Genomic DNA, 21250 nt, shown 5'->3' with positions numbered 1-21250 from the left:
CTCACTTTACCACAGAGTGTGAGCCTACGCCTAGACAGCCAGGGCACTGTTAGTCTGTTCCAAATGTCCTTTGCTGTATTTTATAACTGACACTATTTCTGTTAGGATGCTAAACATCTGTGTGTTTAAGGATAAAGAATGTTTTTGTTTACACATTTAAGACAAGCAAAATAAACCTTCTGGGTCAGTTGTGCAGTGTTTTTAGTGAGAAAACTTTCAGGGGAGTGCGAGGGACTTGAGTTTGATGCAGTGTGTAGAGCCACCTCATCCAAACCTGCTCATGTTAGTGGTGCCTGAAAGTTGAACACATGAAGTCTCTTTATGACTCACAATTTTTTTCCCCCCTACAGATGGTCCCTAATACTTGGAGCTTAAGAGTCTCATTGGAATTAATCAAATCTTGTCTTTCTGTCACATCTGCCTTAATTTTTACAGCAGGTTGACAGCTAGAAGGCTTAATCTATTTGGTGTCTTTTTATATTATGATGGCTTTCAATATGCATACTAGGTAGGCTTCCGCATCCTTGCAGGATGTGCTTTCTCACCAGAGGGTTGTCACTGGCATTACTACTGCCATAAGTAAGCCCCTGGATGAGGGCAAATTTTAAAACCAACAGTTTTGCTGTACTTGAGAACAGGATGAAAAGATTCACCAAATGTTTCTTTGGCAATTGGTGGAAGAAACATCCTCTCTCAGTGAATCAGGAGTTCTGCTCTTAATGGTTCTCAGCCTTTTCTATAGTGTAACGAATGCACTAGGAGATACTTGTGCAACCTGTGAGTACAGGCTTAGTTGTCAAACTGTGCTTGCATTAGAGCAGCGCAGAGATTTTTCTGCTCTCTGGAAGATGACAAAAACACAGCACTGTGTGGCAAAATCCGTAACAGGAGATGACATAACTGCAGCAGGAGCTGGGTATCCAAAACACACAACTGTTCAGGGATCTCTTTGTCCTTCTGTAGAAAGCACCACTAACTACTTCACATTCTACTGCCACTTCAGCATGGGTTTGTGTGATACTTATTGTCTGTCCTGCACAGTTTTGAAGGAAACTGTCTTTTCTGGTTTTGTTTTACTTACAGGTATGAATGATATTAATTCACAAAGTCTAACTTTACCATTTCTGATTATGTGGAATTTTGATTGTCATCTAATACCCACAAAGCTTTAACTGGACACCTTGGCGAAGCCCCGCTTGAGATCCTCCAGCTTTGTTCAGAATTTGTGCTGCATTTGTCACTGTTCTAATTGTGGGAACTACAAGGGATCTTGCTTTGGAAACAGTCTGATGCACTCAAGCTTTTATTTTACTAAAATAACACATCTGTTTTTGTTTTTTCTTGTCTCCTTTCTCCCAGGGTGAATTTGTAGAAGATGGGACTGAAACTCACTTCAGTGTTGGTGATCATAGCTGCTGCATTAAGGCTGTCAGCAGTGGAAAACGAAAGGAAGGGATTATTCATACCCTAATTGTGGATGACAGAGAAATCCCAGAGGCTGTGGAGTAGCCCCTAGTTGACTGATTAGTGTAGGACTAAGATCAGGAATTTCCAATTACTGTTGTAATTATTTAATATGTACTACTTGGTACATTTAGTTTGTGCTGGGTTTCTTTTCTAGTTTCTGTATATGAAATTATTCTGTTTGAGGACCAGATGAAAATAATTATATATAACCTCTTACATTACCAGTTTTTAAAAAACTATATATACATATAGAATATATATTATCACTAAGTGCAGAGAGCACAGGTGAACTTAAGTAGAAACTATGTACTAGAAGAAAAATCCTCGCTATAATAAAATGCAAGATAAATATTCAGAAAGACTGAATCCTTATAAACTGCAGGTATACGTGGAGGGAGGAGGAATCATACTGGGCATTCATGTAAGCTGTTAAAATTTTATCAGTAATTATTTTTTTTCTATTAAACTGACTACTGCCGTTTTTCAGATGCAGTTAAGAAGAGTTACAAAGTTAATAAAAAGGTTATTAATTAAATACATTTTTACCAGTACTTGTGTCACAGTATTAAAATAATACTGTGCTATGAAAACTGTTCTTTATTCCGAGTAGGATAAAAAATGTTTCGTTATGCCAAAAAAAATAGTCTTTGAGGTCTTCTGAAACTGCTGCTCGTTGCAGCTGTGTGTTTTTCTGGCAGTAATGTGTGAATCAAGAAACATGAGGAAAAATGGGACAGAAATAGAGGAGACTTGGTTGCTTAAACTGAAATGTTAAAGTAGAAATAGAATAATTCTGTTTTCAAAATTCCAGCATACTATCTAAAAGCAACCTTGGGATTTGTGTGAAAACAAACTTGTATCTGTTAAGATGGTTCTTACAAGTTCATGGGTTTTGTTTTCGGTTGGTGTTTTGTTTGGTTGATTGGTGTGGGTTTTTTTCTCATTTAACATTACACTAGAGCATACACTTAGTATAAAAGCTACCCTTTAGCAACAACAGCTAATCTTAACACTAATTTTTAAAATATTAATTTAAAACTAGTTTGCGATGGTTCAAAAATATTTTCCACTAGCAGCCTCCCTTACAGTTCAGAATTAAGACTTTTAAAACAATTTCTTTTGCATACATGAGTGGTTCCCAGCACTATGACTATTATCTTGGGAGTCACAGATGCAGCACAAATGTGCTGGGAATTCATTAACAAATTATTTTGAAAAGTTTTCTTAAATACTAATTTCATCTATGTTTTGGGGTTCAGACTGCTCTCCATTAGCACAGTGCTTTACATGCGGATGAAATGCTTTTGATATGACCATGTCTTTGTTTTTTAATAGTTCTATGCAAGACTGTAATTATCTGGGGATAAGAAAGTTTTAACCATGGATGACTTCTCAATCCAGAAGAAGACGTGATATTGACAGATAAGCCTTTATTTCTGTGTGACAACACTGTTATAAGCTGTTCAGGTGTTCAGTTTAGGCCATAACTGGTGGTTTTAAATGCTTCATATTAGACAAATCTGGTAGTAGCTCTTAGTTTGAGGCAACAGATTTGTTTTAAACCTTGCTAACGTCACAAATAGTTTCAGGCTTTAGTACAGAAGGTCTCCAAGTACCTGACAGTTGGACTGAATCCCCATTTACATTGAAATTAGTGTAAGACCTCTTAGGCTTTTCTTTAGGTCACTACAGAAGCAATGTGAGGATAGCTACAGTTGATACTGTAATCTTTAAAAGATATTGTTAAAGGTAGGTTAATTGAAGAGCAATTTCAAGCTGTAACTTGAACTAGTTCTCTACTATTTTGTAGCCTTTCAAAGAGATTGAATACCACTGAATAATCTGAAGCTCAAATACAGTCCAAGTCATGTTCTTAAGACTATGTGGAAAAATAACAGGTTAGCTGACAGTGGCATTCAAAATTTTTATTTTGAATACATTTATCTGCAGTGCTCAGGATCTCTTAACTAGCGAAAACTAACAGCAACTACTGTTAGAAATTGTGAAGTATTGCCTCACGTTTGTCATAACTATGTGTATTTAATAGCATGTCCCTAAGTGGGAAATGGCTTTCACCTGATACATTCACCTCTTTAAGTTTGCTGGTTTCCTCAGAAGGTCACATACCTCTCCCTCACTGGGGAGAACAAGTCAACAAATATTGTGGAAGGGCCCCAACACCATTGCAAATGACAAAGGTCTCAGGATTGTTTACATCATCTACTAAGCTGTCATAGACTTGAATGGCATCACCCTCTGCTGCAGGTGGCATAATGTAACATGGCTTGCCTTGAGTGTATAAGCCTGTTAATACATCAGCCTCAAACACGTACATTTTAGATTTTGTTTCCCACACGTTTCTACCCTCAATTAGGCCTTTTGGGTTCCTTTTAAAGTAGATGCCAGCGCCGTATTTTTGTTCTGGAAAAAAGAAAGAAAAAAATTTCAGAAGCCTTTAACAATTGGTTCTTTTGGGGTGGTAGTACTAAGAGACTGCTTCTTGATTCAATATGACATTTTATGTTACTGCTTAACACGTGCCAACCTTTTGGAAGTAATCTGCATTAATATGCTTGCACTGCCCTCCCATTGAAATAATAAGCAATGACGGCTGATGGCCATTCTGTTTAAATTGCTATTCCATTGATGATCATTTGGATTTAACTTAATCCAGTGATAGAAACGTTAAGATATAATGTATTTATAGAAACACTTCTGTCATCATGTACTAAGGAGTCTGATAAGCACCAGAGAAGGTAGGATGTTAATAATGCAAAGTACAAAAAAACCCACCAAAAACCCCTTCAGTATTTATAAGGAGAATGCTGCATAAAAATGCTATTACCATATCGTGTGGAAAAGTGCAAAGAAAGGAAATTCGACGATCATCCTATTTATTACTTTGAAAGCATGAAAATGTGCCATGTATGTTGGACAGTCAAAGAAAGGCAAATATTTTTGAACAGTTTATTGCCTGAAATCCCAATTCACGCTCTGCACTTATTGCAGGATGAAGCTTCTGCTTCTGAAAACGTGTCTACTACAGTATTTTGTAGACACCGTAATTTTCTTCCTAAGAGCACTCTGGTTTGAATGGCAGTCTGCTCAGTCAGATCATGTGCTGTCTCTGATCACACCTGATCTGAGCAGAGGTTGACGCTAAATAACCTTTAAAATACCTTCAAGCGTCAGTTGTTCTCTCATTCCTTTGAACATGTGTTAAACAACTTGCTGAATGCATGTTTGAGTAAGTAAATAAGGATGTTGTCTGTCTTTAAACAGCGACACAACAAAATAAAACTTGGACATGGCATTATGTGTGTATTAACAACTCTGTCAGTGTCTGCACTAGGCTAGAATCCAGGCTTATCTTCCCAGAGCCTTAATGACTCTACAGTATCAGGAAGGAAAAACAGGAAGATCTTACTGTAGATAAAAAAGTAAGCTCATGTGACTCTAAATGCAGGTAAGAAACAGTTCTTGTTTAGGAACACCATTTTTTCTGATTTTAATCCAGCTTTAGTAGTCGGTCACTGTTCATTTTGATTAAAGATGCCAAAGCAAGTTATTACCTGTTGGTGGAGAATACATCCTGTGAAAGCCAGTCTGGCACACCGAGCTGCAGAACTGAGCAGGAACATGCTGGTACAGCTTGGAGGTTATTTTGGATGTACCGTGTTTTTCTTCCATGTTTCTTTTCATTTGTTGGAATGCAGCAGATAAAAGAGGATTATATATCTTTTCAACCTGTAACATAAATAATAGTGTAGCATAAGCAAAAGGAGAGCAATGTCCATGAAATCTGTGAGCGCTCTTGTTCAGGCTGTGTTCTTCAATGTAAGAACATGTGCTTTAGGTTATATACATTGACCACACAGCAGATAAGGTGTGTGAAGTGTGCAGCTGTCGACAGAAAAAGTACCATGGCACTGTCCCATGCTTCTCACTGAAATCTGTGGGAATACGTCCTAGTGTACTGATTTCCAGTTTTTGAGCTGTGCTGAACAGATTATCAACCATATGAGAGAATAAACTCTGTGAGTGCTTATTGTAAAGAACCGCAAGTGTCCTGTGAGATGTGGAGAACCTCAGCTCTCGATCAAAACTTTAGAGCTCTTGAGGGGGTTGAAAAAAGGGCCACAGATAAGAGGACCCTTGTGGTAGGTTGTGTGTGGAAAGCGTGGCGGGGTGCAGTGTAACACAACACAGAACTCCAGGCGAACTGGCCACGCTGCAGCTCTCACTGCACACCTGAGCTGAGCGCCACAGGCAAAAGTCAGTACCAGGGGCCTGCAAGGCCCTTCTCCAGCCACCCGTTCACACCAGACCTTTGGCTGCTCAGCTAAAAACAAGCAGGTGCTGAAGCACCATCAAGCTTCTGCTCTCCTAAAAGTCGTTTAACTGAGCTCTGAGCAATCCTGAGTGTAGCACTGTTCTAAATTCTGATGTAGCTTTTGCATTGAGACTCAAAGTACTTAGTTCTGCAGATCAAGAAGCAGTTGCTTTCATCCAGCCGGTATTTGCCATTATTTCAATGTTAAATACCTTTCCCGTACAAAAGGCAGTTGGGCATGTGGCAGTCTGGTTTCTAGTTACTACTAGGCACACACATCCCTGTGTACAAACCTCTTTATTACTGTGTTACTCCTCGCAGTCGGTAAAGCCCTGATATCCAAGCAAGATCCCAACCACAACACACTACTAATCAGATCATAACTCTGACAAATTCAGTTTCTAATTTTTAGTTTCAATCTCACAAGAAAGCAGAGACACTGCATTAGTGTCCTGGAGTGTTGTACTCATTCTGAAGTACCAATCTTATGTTTCTCTAGAGTCCTATAAAGGAACATTTGCAGCATGAAATAAGCAAAAGAATATACAGTAGAGTTAAAAGGACTTCTCAGAATTTAACCACACTTTTTGAGTGATTATTTGCATTACATTTAAAACATGTTTTATTAGGAGTAAAGACTATATCTATTTTAAGGATTAGCCTGATTTGATCTTAACTTTTAAAAGCAATATGTGGAAATAGTTAATCTTTAAGCATATGTTAAACACATTAGTTCAAATATATTAGCTAAGATTTAGTTTCTCCATGAATACCCTCATTACCTTGAGAACACGAAGCCCAGCTTTTTCAAACTGTTTCTGTCTGTCTTTAAATTCCTGAAGGTGCGATTCCACCAGTGAAATCTGGACGCATTTAGTAGCATGTGTCGTGTGGAGGTGTCCTCCTGAAAGCTGACCTGCTTCTGGTTGGCCTGGATACAAATAATGGAGTAAAATTTTCATGTATCATAATATCTGAAGCAAAAGCAAGGAGAAGGAATCCGATACTTTATTTTGGTAGTTTAGTCAAGAACAAAGAATATTAAATATTCTCCAAAGTAATGCTAGAGGCTAATATTGAGCAAGACTGATAGATATATATTAATTTATTCATTTTTTTCTACATTTATTAAAGAAACCAGAGAGAGAGGGAACCAAAGAAAAGCAATTTATCTTCTCCATTACATCTCTCCACAGCCCAGCTTTCATATAATAATATCTATATTGAATGACTATACAAACACAAGGAAAAACAGATCACTCAGAAGCTTTTTGTAATGCCACTGGTCTATCAACTCTTAATGGAAGTCAAGGACTCTGCAGAACAAGTCCACTGGTGGGTCCTGGAACAGTGGTCCAGCTGTAGCTAGAAGGAGCGCTCAGCAAAGTTATGTTAATTAAATGCAAATTTTCTAAGTCTCCAGTGGGCAGGTTTTGAAGTGAACGTGTCCTGGAGGAAGCTGGTGTTACAGCTGGCTGTACAGCAACACCAGCCGTTGTATAAACTCTGCCCTTCTGGGAGTATCACTGAGTAACCAAAGCTACCAAATGGTCTTGCAGGGGTTTATTTGACAGAAGTACAGTAATGTCAGTAACTAAAGCAACACTCTGTGTGTGAACTGAATGTACCTCTGTCCACTCTCAGCAATATAGGTATGTGTTGCTTCATACTTGACCTTATTTAGGCACTTATTTACTTAAGGAGTCACTTATTTACATACCCATTAACAACAGCAGTTCCTCTTGTTTGGCTGTGGTCTTCTCTTGCATACGAAGGAGTAATTTCTCAGTTGTGAGCACTGCATCAATCACAGCATTGGGAGGGCCCTGAAATTCCAGTGTTGCTTTCCCATCTCTCACGTCTTCTGATACACATACGCTAGAGTGCTGCTCTCGAGATAGTTCTGCAAACTCTTTTTTACCAAGGCTAAAAATATAGTTGTTTTCAATAACAGCCCGGTGCCTTTCCTGAATTTGTACGATGCTTTGGATCCACGATTCTGCTGCTTCCAATGCTGTACGTGTGTTCCCTTTAAGTTCAATAGCCAGTTCATTATTTGCAGTCTGTTTTATGCTTTGACTGCCTGACTCTGGGCCTGGAAGAAAGATTATTATTTTTTTTGTTTAATACAAGTGCATTGGAAGAGCAAAGAGCTTTCAAGTGCTGTCATGAATTCCTATATGTAATGCAAGGTGTACAGTGCAAGAAACACATTACACTTCTGCTATGCTCAAAAAAAAGATATAAGAAGATTCCTGGAAATAATGTTTCCAGGGGAAAAAAAAAACAAAACAACAGCAAACACATACACATGCAGAATTTGTTTGCCTTCCACTAAATGACTTCCAACAGGTTAGGCACTGGTGATGATCTTTATGCTTCAAAATCTTATAAGGGACTGGCCAGTTCCATTCCTATTCATGCAAAAATGCAAAGCACTCATACATTTTGGCCTCCCTCTTTCCCCAGGATGCATTTGCAAATACTGAGTTCTTTTTAAAGGAATGTGATTTCAGATGCTCAAATCTGGAGGGCTTGTTTACTTGAAATGCCCCTTCTGTGCATTACTTACTCAAATGATCGTTTCTGTTGTAGGGTTGATTTTTTTCCAGTTTGTCTGCTGCTGAATAAAATTTGCTCAGGAAAGCCTTAAAAGAGAAAAGTTTAGGAGCAGTTTGCAATCTCTGTTGTCAAATATGCAATTTCTCTCTTCAGAACTTTGTTAGATGAGCAGTTTTCAGCTGTAGTTATAACCCTACCGCCCCCAAATTCTGAAATTATGTTAACAGCTGGCATTTGTCAGCTTTTCTCAAAATGTTATTCCTGACAATATCAAATGCCTTCCTGTTCTTCTACATCTCCTATGGTAAGACACCTTACACACTGAATGGCACCTTTACCACCTCGTTGTGGTTGTGGCATAACTAGAATTCATGGAACCACTGTAGATTAAAGGTCGTCATTATTTGCAGTTTAATGCTGGTGAATCCTTACTCAGTTTTACAACCCAGACTATTCCCCTGCCCCAAAGCTCCTCTTTGTGACCACACATGGAAAGCTGCTGAGAAGCACAACTCTACTAGGCAGTGGATTTGGCATCTGACAAATTGCCTTGCCTTCTTTTTTCAGCAAAAAGAATTTCTGCTGTGCCCTGGTTATCAAGGGATCAAGTGATGAGCACGTTGCTGTCATACAGCTTCCTTTAGAGTTTATGGGACTGTAGAATCGGAATGGTTTGGGTTGGAACGGACATTAAAAATCACCTAGTTCCAACCCCCTTCCACCTAGTTCTTGCATCTGTTGAAAGAATGGATGGTTGAAGTTATATGGGAACAAAAGCAAACTCTGTGCTTTTATAATAGATGGCTAAACTCTCTAAAATAGTTGTGTATTAGTCACATCAGCCAAACATTCAAAAGCTGAAAAATGGCACTCTGCAGTTGAAATTATCCATTCTATGTTTGCAACCCTTCTATCTAGTTAGGTCATCTAATGTGCTGATAGTGTTTTGCTCTAGGAACTTTATATTAAAAAAAAATTGTTACAAAAATTCCAAAAGAGGAATAAGTTTATCCCCTAATGAGTTAGGAGTAGACTCTTATAAATTCTCTGACAATCGTGAGAATTTCAGAGCAACTTCCCCTTGTTATCAGATCACAGGGTGAAGACTTCTGGTTTAGTGAAGAGAAAATAAAGATTAATAATAGCTGTTAATGAGATAAATAAATTCATAAAGGGACCTGCTGCTCACAAATGTTATAAGTAGTATAGAATTCAGATTATCTTACTTTGTAGTCATCTATGGGAATATTTTTAGTTTGGGGTTTTCCTTATTGGCAGTTAGCAAATTTGTTACCTGACAGCCATCGTGGTCATCTTGGCACAGGACAAACTGCACATCTATCTTTATCTCAGGGTGAGCCATGCCAAAATTGAGAACCTCTTCAATCATGATCTCTGCCACTATATCAACAGGCAGCATTGATGACCAAATCCCATTTGCTGGAAAAGAAACTGAAGAAGGCTCATAGTCCTTTAAGGAACACAGGCAGCTTGTCACAACAGCTTTTAATTCCTGCAGGAAAAACAAGTGTTTTAGTCCTCACATCACTCAACATGAAAATCAATTCAAATCCAATCTAACTGATCATCACCTCACACAGTAACACTCTGTGGTGGTATTGTGGCTGTACAATGTGCAGTACAAACACACAGGGCAGATGATGTCCTCTTGTTGATACGACTGGCTTGTAAGATGAAGAATATCTAAGACAAGCCTTAAGTTCATTCTGAAGACCTGAACCTGCTTTTTGCAGCACTCCTCTTGAAATTGGAGAGTCAGGGTCGCCACTCACAGTCACAGAATTAACAATAGCTGTAGTCTGGAAGAAAAGAGTGCAAAAGTTTGAGTACGCTTCAAGTTTACTATTTGCAAGCTTTGCTACTATAGACAGCACTCTTACTACGAACAAATCCTTTCAAAAAGCCTGTCTGCAGCACATCAGGTGTTTGAAAGGTTCTCTTACTACTTCTAAGGGCAGTGCTGGAATACATCCAAGTACGTACCCTCGGAAGCCAACAGCATGCATAAGACTTGTTCGAGTCATCAGAATATATTCAACAGAATTATTTCCACAGCTATAGAAGTGACCCATAGGCACTTCATCAAATGCAATTCTGCAGGCAATTATCACCGAGCAGGAGAGAAGGATGGCTGTGTCTGCAATCCCAGCCCACGCAGATGCCCCCCACCTTAGGGCAGCAAGCACCCGTCACCAAACTAGCAGGGTCAGTGCACGCAGGGGAACTGCAAAGCTATGGTTCCTTCCAATTCCCAATGGAAACAGCAGATTCCCATAGCAGGTCTTCTGTATTCCAAATTAAATATGTAAAAGGCAAAAAAACTGTTGACAGAATGCTGATAACAGCAGTAATTGTTCTAACTTTAGTTGTTGAAGATTATCTAAATATATGAGATTTTGGAGCATATTTTCCTCAGTCTTGAGGGCATGTGGCATCTTTCAATGCTGCAGAAATGGTTAATCAAATTCCTCACAGTGTCAACTTTGTGATCCTTTGCTCTCACCTCAAAAAAAATGAACTTCCTATTCAATTAAGATACTTCTTTGAAATAAATTTATTAATGTTTTAAAGATAAGGTATTTGCTAAAAGCAAATGCCATCCCTGTGATATAGCTCCCAGTCTAAGAGCTCTGCTGAGCTCCCTAAGCTCATATTTTGCATCAGATTTTCTAGCTAAAAAATGAATCCATTTCAATGATGCACTGTTTAAAGGTAAGGTGCATCTCATTTTCAGCCATTCTAGTGTTTACTGAGTAATTCGAGTAGTGACACCTGTGAGAACATAAATTATAGGAAAAAAAGCAGGGCAAAAAATAAGAGTAGACTTTTAGGGAATGCATAATAAAATGTGAACTCCCATAATGTTATAATAAAATAAGCATTAACATAAGGATATGTTATTATTAACCATCCAATCTTTAGCTGCTTCCTCTAATCCCATAACAGCATGTGTACAAAAAAACCCAAAACAAAACGAAACACATGTTTAATACCCACTCAGAAAAAAACACTTAACTCCTTGCCATTATAATTTATTTACCATTTTCAAATTCTCATTGGCATGAGAAGATAACTATTTAGTGGACTGATACAATATGTGTTATGAACTTGGGCTCCAAATCCTGCAAAGACTTGGGGGCAACTCCATGCTCAACATATTACAGGACAGACTTACCTTCTGTTCTTCCATGAGTCCTTTTATGATGCGCAGGCGAATGCCTCCAACTTTGATGAAAGCTGAAAGCTGGCTTGGTGAAGCTGGCGGAGTTCCCTGAAGTGAACTGGTATCATCCAGAAACTTTTCACAGGCCTTCTTCATTTCTGCAACCGTAGGCTCAGCAATGTTCACCAGGCGGATTTCCCTGAGACAGCATGGTGGACTTGCCTCAACAAATTCTTTTATAGCCATCACCATCACTTGAGCGCACAAATTGATCGGGAAGCCAAAAAGACCTGAACTCACTGCTGGGATAGCCACAGACCTTATAGTATTTTCTGGAGCAGTAACATACTTCAGAACATTCACAACAGCTTCCTGCAGTAGGTCACAACATCTTTCCTTTTGATAACTGTTCCACCTTGGACCAACTGCATGAATAATTTTCTTACAAGGAAGCTTCCCTCCACCTGTCACTGCTATTTTGCCAGCTGTGAGTATTCCATGCTTTTTAATATGAAGTGTGCTCTGCTCTTGTATTTCTGGCCCTCCAGCCTCCACAAGGGCTAAAGCGAGGCCTCCTTTATGATCTAGGCGTTCGTTGGCTGCATTCACCAAAGCATCGGCCTTGTGTCTTGTGAGATCATCCTTACAAACACAAATGTCAATTCCCTGCTTTAGTTTTTTCCTGTATACTTCAACGGTGCACCCTGTACTTTTGAAGGTCAATGTACAAGCAAACTTCTTGTAAATGAGATTACTTAGACAGTTCTCTCTTTTCTTAAGAACTTCATAGGCATCTTTATTGATGGAGATCATCAAGCTGTCCTCATCCATTATGATGCTTGGCTCTAGGATACAGAATAATATAATGTGAAATCCAAGATACTGCTGTCAAAACATCGCTTTTTATATAGAAGTGTGGTTTATAGCTCTCAACTTTATCCTATTGTCATCACTTACTAGTACTTTTGGCATAGCACCTTCTCTCTCCCCTTTTCATAGGCTTGGAAAGCCCAACTACGCAAAGAAATCAAGGCCTCAAGTGCTGTTCGTTATTCTGTTCAAATTAACCTCCCCATCTATTACAGTGGCTCCTTTCTCACCTTTCCTCAAGACCTTCTCTTTCCTTCCAATGCCTGATGAATCACAGCAGCATGAGTTTCAGGAAAGTGTAAAGTTCGAGGGCGCTCTGTCAGCTTAACCTACTGGGATTCTGAGAAACAATCAGTATTATGCTGTCCACCCTTTCCTGTAAGCGTGCAAATACTTTCAGTTTCATCTTCTCAATCAACAACCAGCTTCTGTTCTAGGAACTGAACAAAGGCAGCTGCTGCTCAGTGTCCTCAGAGAGACCACTCACCGTCCTCTGAAGTAGTCAGTCTTCAAGATTATCTTCTTGTGACCCAGCAGATATCAGACCTCTCTTTTTCCTACTGTTTATTCTCCCCACCATTAGGCTGACACAACCATTTTCAGGGACATATTCTTAAATCAATCAGTGATATAATCTTAATTTAAAAACAAACAAAAAACCAACCAAACAAAAACCACACCACAACACTTAATTTGATTCAGAGCACCAACCTCAAAGACTGATGCAGCAGCACAACTGAGTGGGCTAAGAATAACAGGTGATGAGAAAAAACAGAGCAGACAACTAGGAGAGGAATATCTTCAAAAGACATGCTGTTACAGGGCTTTGTTAACTGGCCGCAGTGCCACTGTGACACTGTGCTGCATTTGCCACTAAAACTCCAGCTGAGAAGGCAAATGTGAAAAGCCACGCTGTAATCAGGGCTTCAAAATGCTTGTAAAAGCAGAAAACGCTATTTTATTTCCCCTCTGAGCTTGTTTTGCTGAGACGGCTGAAGCCGGACTCTGCCCTCTCCAGGGCGTTCATAGCATTTTGTTATCAATTTCCAGCAAGGTCCAAAGGTGGGTACCCCAGGCCTTTGCAGAGTCAGTAACTCACGGCAGAGGAACACTTGCTGATAAATTCTTCAACCCGTGACACCGAGATATTACGCTGAGTTTTGTCTTTAATTCTGTGGCTCTTCCTAAAGCACATGAGCAAGTTCCTTCTTCGTAAGGTCCTTAAAAATTCAGAAGTGCTTTCTAAACCACTTTTTTTAGGAAGCAAAACTAACAGTAAAGAGTATTTATATTTAGTATAGTTTTTATTTTATCACTATGGCTATACAGCCCTCTCCTGGCAGATGGCAGCAGTACTATATGTAGTAGCTATGTTAACCAACATAAATAAATTTACAGGAGTTAAATCAAACTTTTCCGTGGGGTTTGCTATGTACTTGTGAAAAGATTCTAACGATTCGAACTCATCAGGTATACACACCGATTCTCCAAAACACTTGTGAGCTCTTCCTTTTAAAAGAGAAACGCAAACAAATCCTGTTGAAGTAATGAATAATAATATTGATTCACAACCGTATCTAATTCATACATACAGGTCGATTTTGGCTATTCCACGTTGATGTTCTCCTGTTTGCTGGCTGTAGTTGGCAATTTTCAACTTAAACACAGGAACGCACTTGGCAGATGGCTAAATGAGAGGCTTACCTAAACCGGGCTTCTCTTTGGAGGCCCCTGGACTGTAACTCTGTTGTAAAAATAAAATTGAAAAAAAGAGAAAAGACACGTTATTGCCCGATGGGCTCCGTTCTTACTCGAGCAGCTCCGTTGCAAGCAAAACCGGCAGCACCTTCTCAAAAAAACGGCACCTTCTCAAAAATTTGCACTAAGTTTTCAAGTATTTAAAATGCTATTCGGAGGTGAAATGCCGGTGACCGGACCGCTGCGGGTGAAGTTACCCACAGCCTCCTCCGGGAAATTTTACCTCATGCCCAGAGCCAGGCCAGAGAACGGCCGGTTTTGTTTTCTCTTTCCCCAGCACCTCAAACCCGCCACCCTCGCTGAGCCCCAGACGCGCCGGCCCGGCCTGCGGCACTTTCAGCCGCCGCTCCCCGGGCCGGGGACGGAGAGGCTGCCCAGCCGAGGCCGCCCCACGGGGGCAGGCACCACCCGGCCCCCCGCCCCGCGGTGTTACCTGGAAGATCCCCATTGACGAGCGCTGCGCGACGCCGCCGTTTGTTCCTCAGCGCCGGGAGCTGGAGCTGGAGCCGGGCCCGGGGCGGGGACGCGCGGCCCCGAGCGGCGGAGCGGGAAACGAAAGCGAAAGCGGGCAGCGGTGGGAATCATGGCGGCCTCGCCGCTGCTGGTGCGGCTCTGCCCCGCGCCCGACGCCGGCGAGAAGCCGATGCTCAAGCTCCACAGCTACTTCCAGTCAGGGAAGCGGTCGGGGGGCGGCGAGTGCGAGGTGCGGGCGGGCCCCGAACCCGGCACCTACTGGGTGAACTTCCAGCAGGAGCGAGGTACGGGGGCGAGGGGCTGGGACGGGCGGGCCCCGGGTGCCCCTGCCGCCGGCACTGGGGGGGCGGTTGAGCCCCAGAGCCCCGGGACAGGGGGTGTTCGCACCGCAGGTCCCGCAGCCCTGTGAGTGGGCGGGAAATGGCCGCCGGGGGAACCATCTTGCGCCCCTGGGCGGGCAAAGGGTGCGGGGCAGAGGGCAGGTGGTCACTGTGGCCACTTCTAGCCATCAAGCTGCCAGGTGGCTTCATCAGCCTTTTCTGCCTGTCCTCAAATTCCGGCAGATAAGAAGAGCGTGGAATCCCGCGCAGATCACGTCTTGGAAATTGGTGGCAGACGTTTGAAAATAGTCATCCAGCCAGGAGAAGGGGGCCTGGGCAAGGGCCATCTGACACAGCAGGTGTCCCCCAGCTCCTCAGACCCTTCCAGCGCTTCCCCACCGCCGCAGAGGCTGGAGGAGCAGCAGGCAGCTGAAGGCCGTGGGGACACGGCAAGAGAAGTCATTACTAACAAGGTACATGGGGAAGAGCAGTAACGAGCAGTGTCACAACCCGCCCCCCTTGTAGTTCCACAAGTCCTTTGGGTTGCCTCATGTTGCACTTCAATATTTGATGTCAAGCAAATGTCAGTCACATTATATGAGTCAGTAGAGTGGGGGTGAGGAGTGGCTTTGGGGTGCTGGACCACAGGTCATCCACATGTTACCTGGCAGCGTGTTTTCCTGTGTGGCTTTGGCGTGTGCCATCTGCTGCTCCCCAGAGCAGAGCCCTGGCAGGTTTTGGGGGTACCACGCACCAAGGACTGCCCCCAAAAGCTGGAAGGGTTGTATGAGATTTGGATCCCTTCCTGCTATGCAGACCTCTAACACTATTTCAGCATGTTTTGCACCCTTGAACAGCCCTATTTACTTCCATCCCTTATCTCAGTGTTAGAAAATCCGCTCTAGCGAGGTATAACATTGTTTCAGACACTTTAAAGTAAAAGTTATGCAGAAAAGATCAGCTGTGCATTAGGGACAGGGAGCAGGGCCAGGCTACATCTTATATGATGTGGATGTGTCTCTACTGTGACACACCTGGCTCAGAGGGTTTACCCTTCTTTACCTAGTAGCATAGATGTGGCTTTTTGAGCGTGTGCTAATGTAGTTATTTGGTTATTTGACATGTGCAGCAGTATACTGCAAGTTTCTTTCTGTGCAAAGTAGCTATGTCAACATGTTTGTTAATATTTTTTCAGAATCCTGTTTTCCGCCTTAACCCTGAGTTACTGAAATGTGACTTTTAAGAAGCTTTTAAGGAAAGATAGATGGTAGAGATAACTATAAAGCCTTACACAATTATAGAACAATGTCATATAACTTACATGTGCTGTTAAAACATGTTGTGTCTGTGTCACCCAATGCTAAGGGGACAGACAGGGTCGTTTGGAGTTCCTCAGCAGAATGATGACAGCACTAAGTTTTAGTTACAATTAAAGCTTTATTTTATTTTTAACAGGATCTTATGATGAGCATAGAATTAATGATCAGAATAGCACAGGATTTCTATGTGCAGAAGCAGCTTAGTACCATTTTATAAGTAGCAGAGCAGGGAATTTGATAGCACAGCTTAGCTTATGGGTTTTAATCACCTAGACCCTCTGTGGGTCCTGTCAAATCTTAACACTTGGCTTGCCCTATCGATGTAACAATCATAAATCTAGACTTTTATTTTTTTGGTAGACTCTTTTTGGTAGACTCTTTTTCTTTCTTTCAGACAGCGCTCTGTGTGCTGTTAAGCTTCCCAGTTCTGTGGTGGGGTCATCGCCACCTGGTTGGCGGGATGCCGGGACTTTCAAGGCCGGCAAGGAGTGGAGGAGTGGGCCCAGTGCCCAGGAGCCTTGAGGATGACAGGGAGGGGAAGTAAAAAAATCTGCTTGCTTTGTCTGCTTGGTGCACAGGACCTTCAGGGCCTGATAATGAGGGGAAAAGGAATTAATACGTGACCGGCTCGGTCAGAAGGAATGGCCGTTCACCTTATAAAATGGTGTTAGTTGTGGTAATTGTATTACCAGAGGTCAGGAGCTGGGACGTACTGATTACAGGCTCAAACTAAGTAGCAAAGTTATTGTCTTTGTTCTCACAATGCTGATAACATTAACAAATTTCGTTTTTGCTGCTGACTTAAAAATGGTTTGCTTTACCTACATGTGTAATGTCCGTATACATGACAGAAAAGAAACACTATGTCTATGGTAGTCTGGCCCTACTGAGGCATCTAGAGCTTTTCCTCACTCAAAATACAGAAGCAGCAAGCAAAGAACCTTACAAAAAACAAATACTGACTTCTTTTCTTCTCTCTAGATATTTCTTACGGTATCCGCAACTTTGAATACCAGTATGTTCACTAAGCAGCAAAGGGAAAAAATTACCATTATATGCCCAGATTTAAAAAGAGAAGGAAATCCCGATATTGACGGCTCTGAGAAATTAACAGGAGATTTTACAGATATTGAAAAAGCTTATCACTACTTTAAGGATATCCTCGCAGGCAATGACTCAAACCATGATTTTTCGCATTCTGAAAGTAAAAATGGTTTGGAAGATCAAAATGATCTGAATACTGAAGAAACGAACGAGTTTACAGTTCAGTCAGCTCTTTATGAATATTTCAGTCATACCTGCCAAAAAGAAATCCAAAAGCTACGTGAAAAATTTGGAGCATGTATAAGAAGTAAAGATTGTTATGATGGAACCACATTAGTACGTTTGATTTTTGATAGAAGCCCTACGTCGATACAAAAAGCTACTGATTATTTTATCAGAGCTTTTCAGAAAAGTGTAGAAGATCTGAAACAAGAAATAATTCCCATAGCAAACTCTTACACAGTAAACAAGACAGTAATGGAATTAAATGCTAGGTTTAGTAATCTTATTGCTAAAGAGGAAGGGAAACAATTGCTACTGCGTGGTCCAGTCAATGAGATTTTAGCTGCCAAAAAATTTCTAGCAGAGGAAGGTGAGAACAGCCAAGCTGAAAATAATATGAAAATATCATCTGAACTGTACAAATACAGGAATGGAATTGAAGTTGATGCTTCTGTGTTTAAATTGCTGGAAACAATATTAAGCAAAGAAATTGAAGACATTGAAGACAAATTTGATACCGTAATAAAAAAGAACAGTTTGTGTGGCCAGATGCTCATAAGATTTGTCCCTAAGGTCAAAACTTCTGATATGTCTTCACATGCTACTGAAAGTTTCATCACTGCATTTCAGAATGCCTCTGCCATGTTAAGAGAGAAACTTATCAGCTTGAAGCTTTCAGAACATCAGAAGAAAATATTAAATATGCTGCTTAATGGAAAACAATTGGAAGATCTGCATGTAAAACTGAAGAAGAAGGAAGGCACATTCATCTTAAGTGGTTTACCAAAACAACTTCATGCTGCTGAAAAGCACATTATGAGTCTTCTTAACATTGAAGAATCAACGCAAAATAAAAACAGGGCAGCACCGTTCTCTGATCTCAGCCATCAAGAATCTACAAGAGTGTCTGAGAAGAAATACAACAGCCAGCAGAAGAATCATCTTTCTTCTGAAGGACAGGCTAAGGCAAAAGCAGAAGAAGACGACAAAGATACGTGTCCTATTTGCATGGAGCAAATCAATAATAAAGAAGTACTGAGAAAGTGCAATCATGCATTTTGTAAAAGTTGCATTGACCTGGCCATGAGCTATAAGCAAGCTTGTCCTGTTTGTAACACCGTCTATGGACTCGTGGAAGGAGACCAGCCAGAGGGAACAATGTCATTTAGAATGATGCATTCCTCTCTCCCTGGTTATCCCAGTTGTGGTACTATTGAGATTACATATAGTATGCGCGGTGGTATTCAAACTGTAAGTATATTTAAAGATTCATAAAAGATATTTCTCCCACAACAAAACTGATACTGAATATAAAATTAACTATTTTTCCATCATTCTAATGCATGACCAGGAGAGACATTTCTTTGTTCTGTCCAAATCTGCAGGTGCTGAATTCAGCATTTTGGGCTGCAATTAAGTAATATAGTAGGAATTAAATAGTAAATGGTAGCCCTCCATCTTATATGCACCAGGACAGAGCTACCTGTCTCTAATTGGTACATTAGGAATAGCTGAACTGAAATCTATGGAGTGATATAATGTAAACAAAATTTTGTGAGTATAATGAGGATTCTCTGAGGCATTGGACAGAAATGAATAGTGGGCTGGCTTGTAAGCTTTCCAGGTGAGAAATCAGCTTATGTTACGTGCTTAGAGTCATGATGAGGACTGAAAATGCAATAAATAAAGAAGTTGGGGGTGAGATTGCATGCATTTGGGATAGCAAAGAGGAAGAAAATATTTTAAATAACAATGGATGCATAAGGGATGACAAGAAAATGTGATTGAAACTTACACGAAACTCCTCAAAACAGTCATCAGTCATGCCATGTCCTTTCTGAATCAAAGACAGGATAAAAAGTATTGTGAAAGCTGGGATGTGTATTTTTCACACTTTTAAAGCATTTATGATACACAATGTGGTTTTGTTTTGTTTTTCTGCAAAACAGAAGAACCATCCAAACCCAGGGAAACCTTATGGTTCAACTTCTCGAACAGCATATTTACCTAACAATAAAGAAGGGCAAGAAATTCTGCAGCTCCTCCAAAGAGCCTTTAATCAAAAACTGATTTTCACAGTGGGGCAGTCACGTACTACTGGTGCACAAGGTGTTATCACATGGAATGATATTCACCACAAAACTTCTAAAACTGGAGGACCTATCAAGTAAGTAGTCTTCTGTTTCTGTAATTTTGTTGCTACTCAGGTGTGTCAGGAAGGCTACTCTGAATATTTTCTGCCTTAGAGCTTTCTGGTTTTGTCACTGGCAAAGTGATTGTGGAATGCCCTGTGGACCCAGACATGTGGATCCATATTCACCAATTTGGAGAGTTGGAGCAAGGGTGACCGGAGTCTTTGGTTGCCCCTCAGGCCACTCATTCACTAGTGAGTTGTGTAAAGCACCTACTCAGTTAATAACTGCTCTGAAAAAAGTATCAGTTCTGCTTTATCCCCCCCTCTGCCTAAGTGCTCTCCGTACTTATCACTTGTTTCGTGCACGCTTTTGGTGATATGCTACTTAAAATCCGGGGGGGGACATTACATTTTTGTTTTGAATGCTCACTTGGTTATGCTTCAGGTTTGATTTTTAGAAAGAAGCACACCCAAGCACGCTTCCATTTTCAAGTGAGACAGTAGGCAGCTTTGAAAATAAAGTTCTTAGTGTCAGCAGATGCTTTTTTAAAGTTTATGGTTTTACCCTGTCTGTACCACCTCTCTGACCTGTAAAACAGGCTCTGTTGTCCCCATAGAGTAAGAATTAAGTGCATCCAATTTGTAAAGTGTTTTAAGAGATTTTGATGAGAAGGTTCTGTAGAACTGTCATGTGCTTCATTGCAGAAGTAGCCCAAACAATTATTTTCTTTTTCTCCTAGTTTTGGTTACCCTGATCCCAATTATCTGCAGCGGGTTCGATCAGAATTGAAAGCAAGAGGAATTGAATAGAGAAATTTATCAACTGCCAGCTCTTAAGTGTAATAACTGAACATGTAGCAATTAATTTGCTATCCAAGCACTAAGGAGAAAGAAGTTACTTTGTTCTGCTGCTATACTTAAATCACTTGTCATTTTCGCGTCAGCTAAAAACCACGATCTTTTCTCATCAAATGATATCTGTTCTTTTTACACATAATTTGCTTCCTCGAATAATGCTTCTCTATATGTGTAACCTTTAGGGAATTTTGGTCTTGTAAGTCCAGCATCAGTACTTATTGCACTTGTCAAATATCAAATTGTGTATCATGTTTTACCAGTGAATCTGATGTGCACTTTTTCCCACAAGTCTTCAGCCTGACCACCAAAACAGGTAGATCCACTACTGGCTTTTATTTGATCAAACGCTTACTTGAGCTTTGTGTTATTCCATCTGTCATCATGTGTACTATCATGTAACCCATCTGCTGGAAGGATTTTATACAGCTGTTAGAGCATCAGCTGTTTGCAGCTGTGATCTTTTGCTTCTTTTCCTTTTCAGGATAGAAATGACATTCCCATTGCTTCCAATATGTGGTTTAAGTATTATGAAGATACTTCATTACTACTCTGCACTAAATAGCCTGCTAATTACTTTTATGGTGGTGTGAAACAAATAGCTTTCACTTAATGCAGCCATAATTGTTAGTGCATTTTTGTTTGGCTATTCAATATAACTAATAAATAAAATATAAAAATACCATCTGCTTAGTTCTTCATTTTTCT

At 40.6% G+C, this 21250-nt stretch overlaps 4 protein-coding genes across 4 annotated transcripts in view; 2 read left to right on the top strand and 2 right to left on the bottom strand.

Annotated features, from left to right (window-relative positions):
* FAIM (Fas apoptotic inhibitory molecule) overlaps positions 1–2119 on the top strand; it is an 8079-nt gene extending 5960 nt beyond the window's left edge. Inside the window, exon 5 of the mRNA XM_080346724.1 lies at positions 1360–2119. Within this exon, the coding sequence (XP_080202850.1) occupies positions 1360–1509 (150 nt within the window). The 3' untranslated portion in view covers positions 1510–2119. The remainder of the gene's footprint in view (positions 1–1359) is intronic.
* Positions 1–3890, bottom strand: part of CEP70 (centrosomal protein 70) — a 20730-nt gene extending 16840 nt beyond the window's left edge. The window contains exon 1 of the mRNA XM_080347316.1: positions 3801–3890. The gene's annotated coding sequence lies outside the window, so the exon portion shown is untranslated. The remainder of the gene's footprint in view (positions 1–3800) is intronic.
* Positions 2861–14674, bottom strand: PARP9 (poly(ADP-ribose) polymerase family member 9). Its single transcript, XM_080347314.1, has 10 exons — positions 14608–14674; positions 14121–14160; positions 11559–12391; positions 9955–10182; positions 9657–9875; positions 8373–8448; positions 7521–7895; positions 6583–6731; positions 5040–5214; positions 2861–3888 (listed from the first exon to the last, which is right to left on the bottom strand). The coding sequence occupies exons 1-10, from the start codon at positions 14620–14622 to the stop codon at positions 3602–3604; spliced, it is 2397 nt and encodes a 798-aa protein (XP_080203440.1). The 5' UTR covers positions 14623–14674; the 3' UTR covers positions 2861–3601.
* On the top strand, positions 14538–21163 carry DTX3L (deltex E3 ubiquitin ligase 3L). Its single transcript, XM_080347315.1, has 5 exons — positions 14538–14932; positions 15212–15441; positions 17269–18804; positions 19503–19720; positions 20428–21163. The coding sequence occupies exons 1-5, from the start codon at positions 14758–14760 to the stop codon at positions 20495–20497; spliced, it is 2229 nt and encodes a 742-aa protein (XP_080203441.1). The 5' UTR covers positions 14538–14757; the 3' UTR covers positions 20498–21163.
* Positions 21164–21250: the final 87 nt, after the last annotated feature.

Source organism: Nesoenas mayeri (genome assembly GCF_963082525.1).
Source record: "Nesoenas mayeri genome assembly, chromosome: 6".
NCBI classification, from domain to species: domain Eukaryota; kingdom Metazoa; phylum Chordata; class Aves; order Columbiformes; family Columbidae; genus Nesoenas; species Nesoenas mayeri.
Note: the sequence above shows the minus strand (reverse complement) of the source record. Positions and strands in the feature narration are given on the sequence as shown.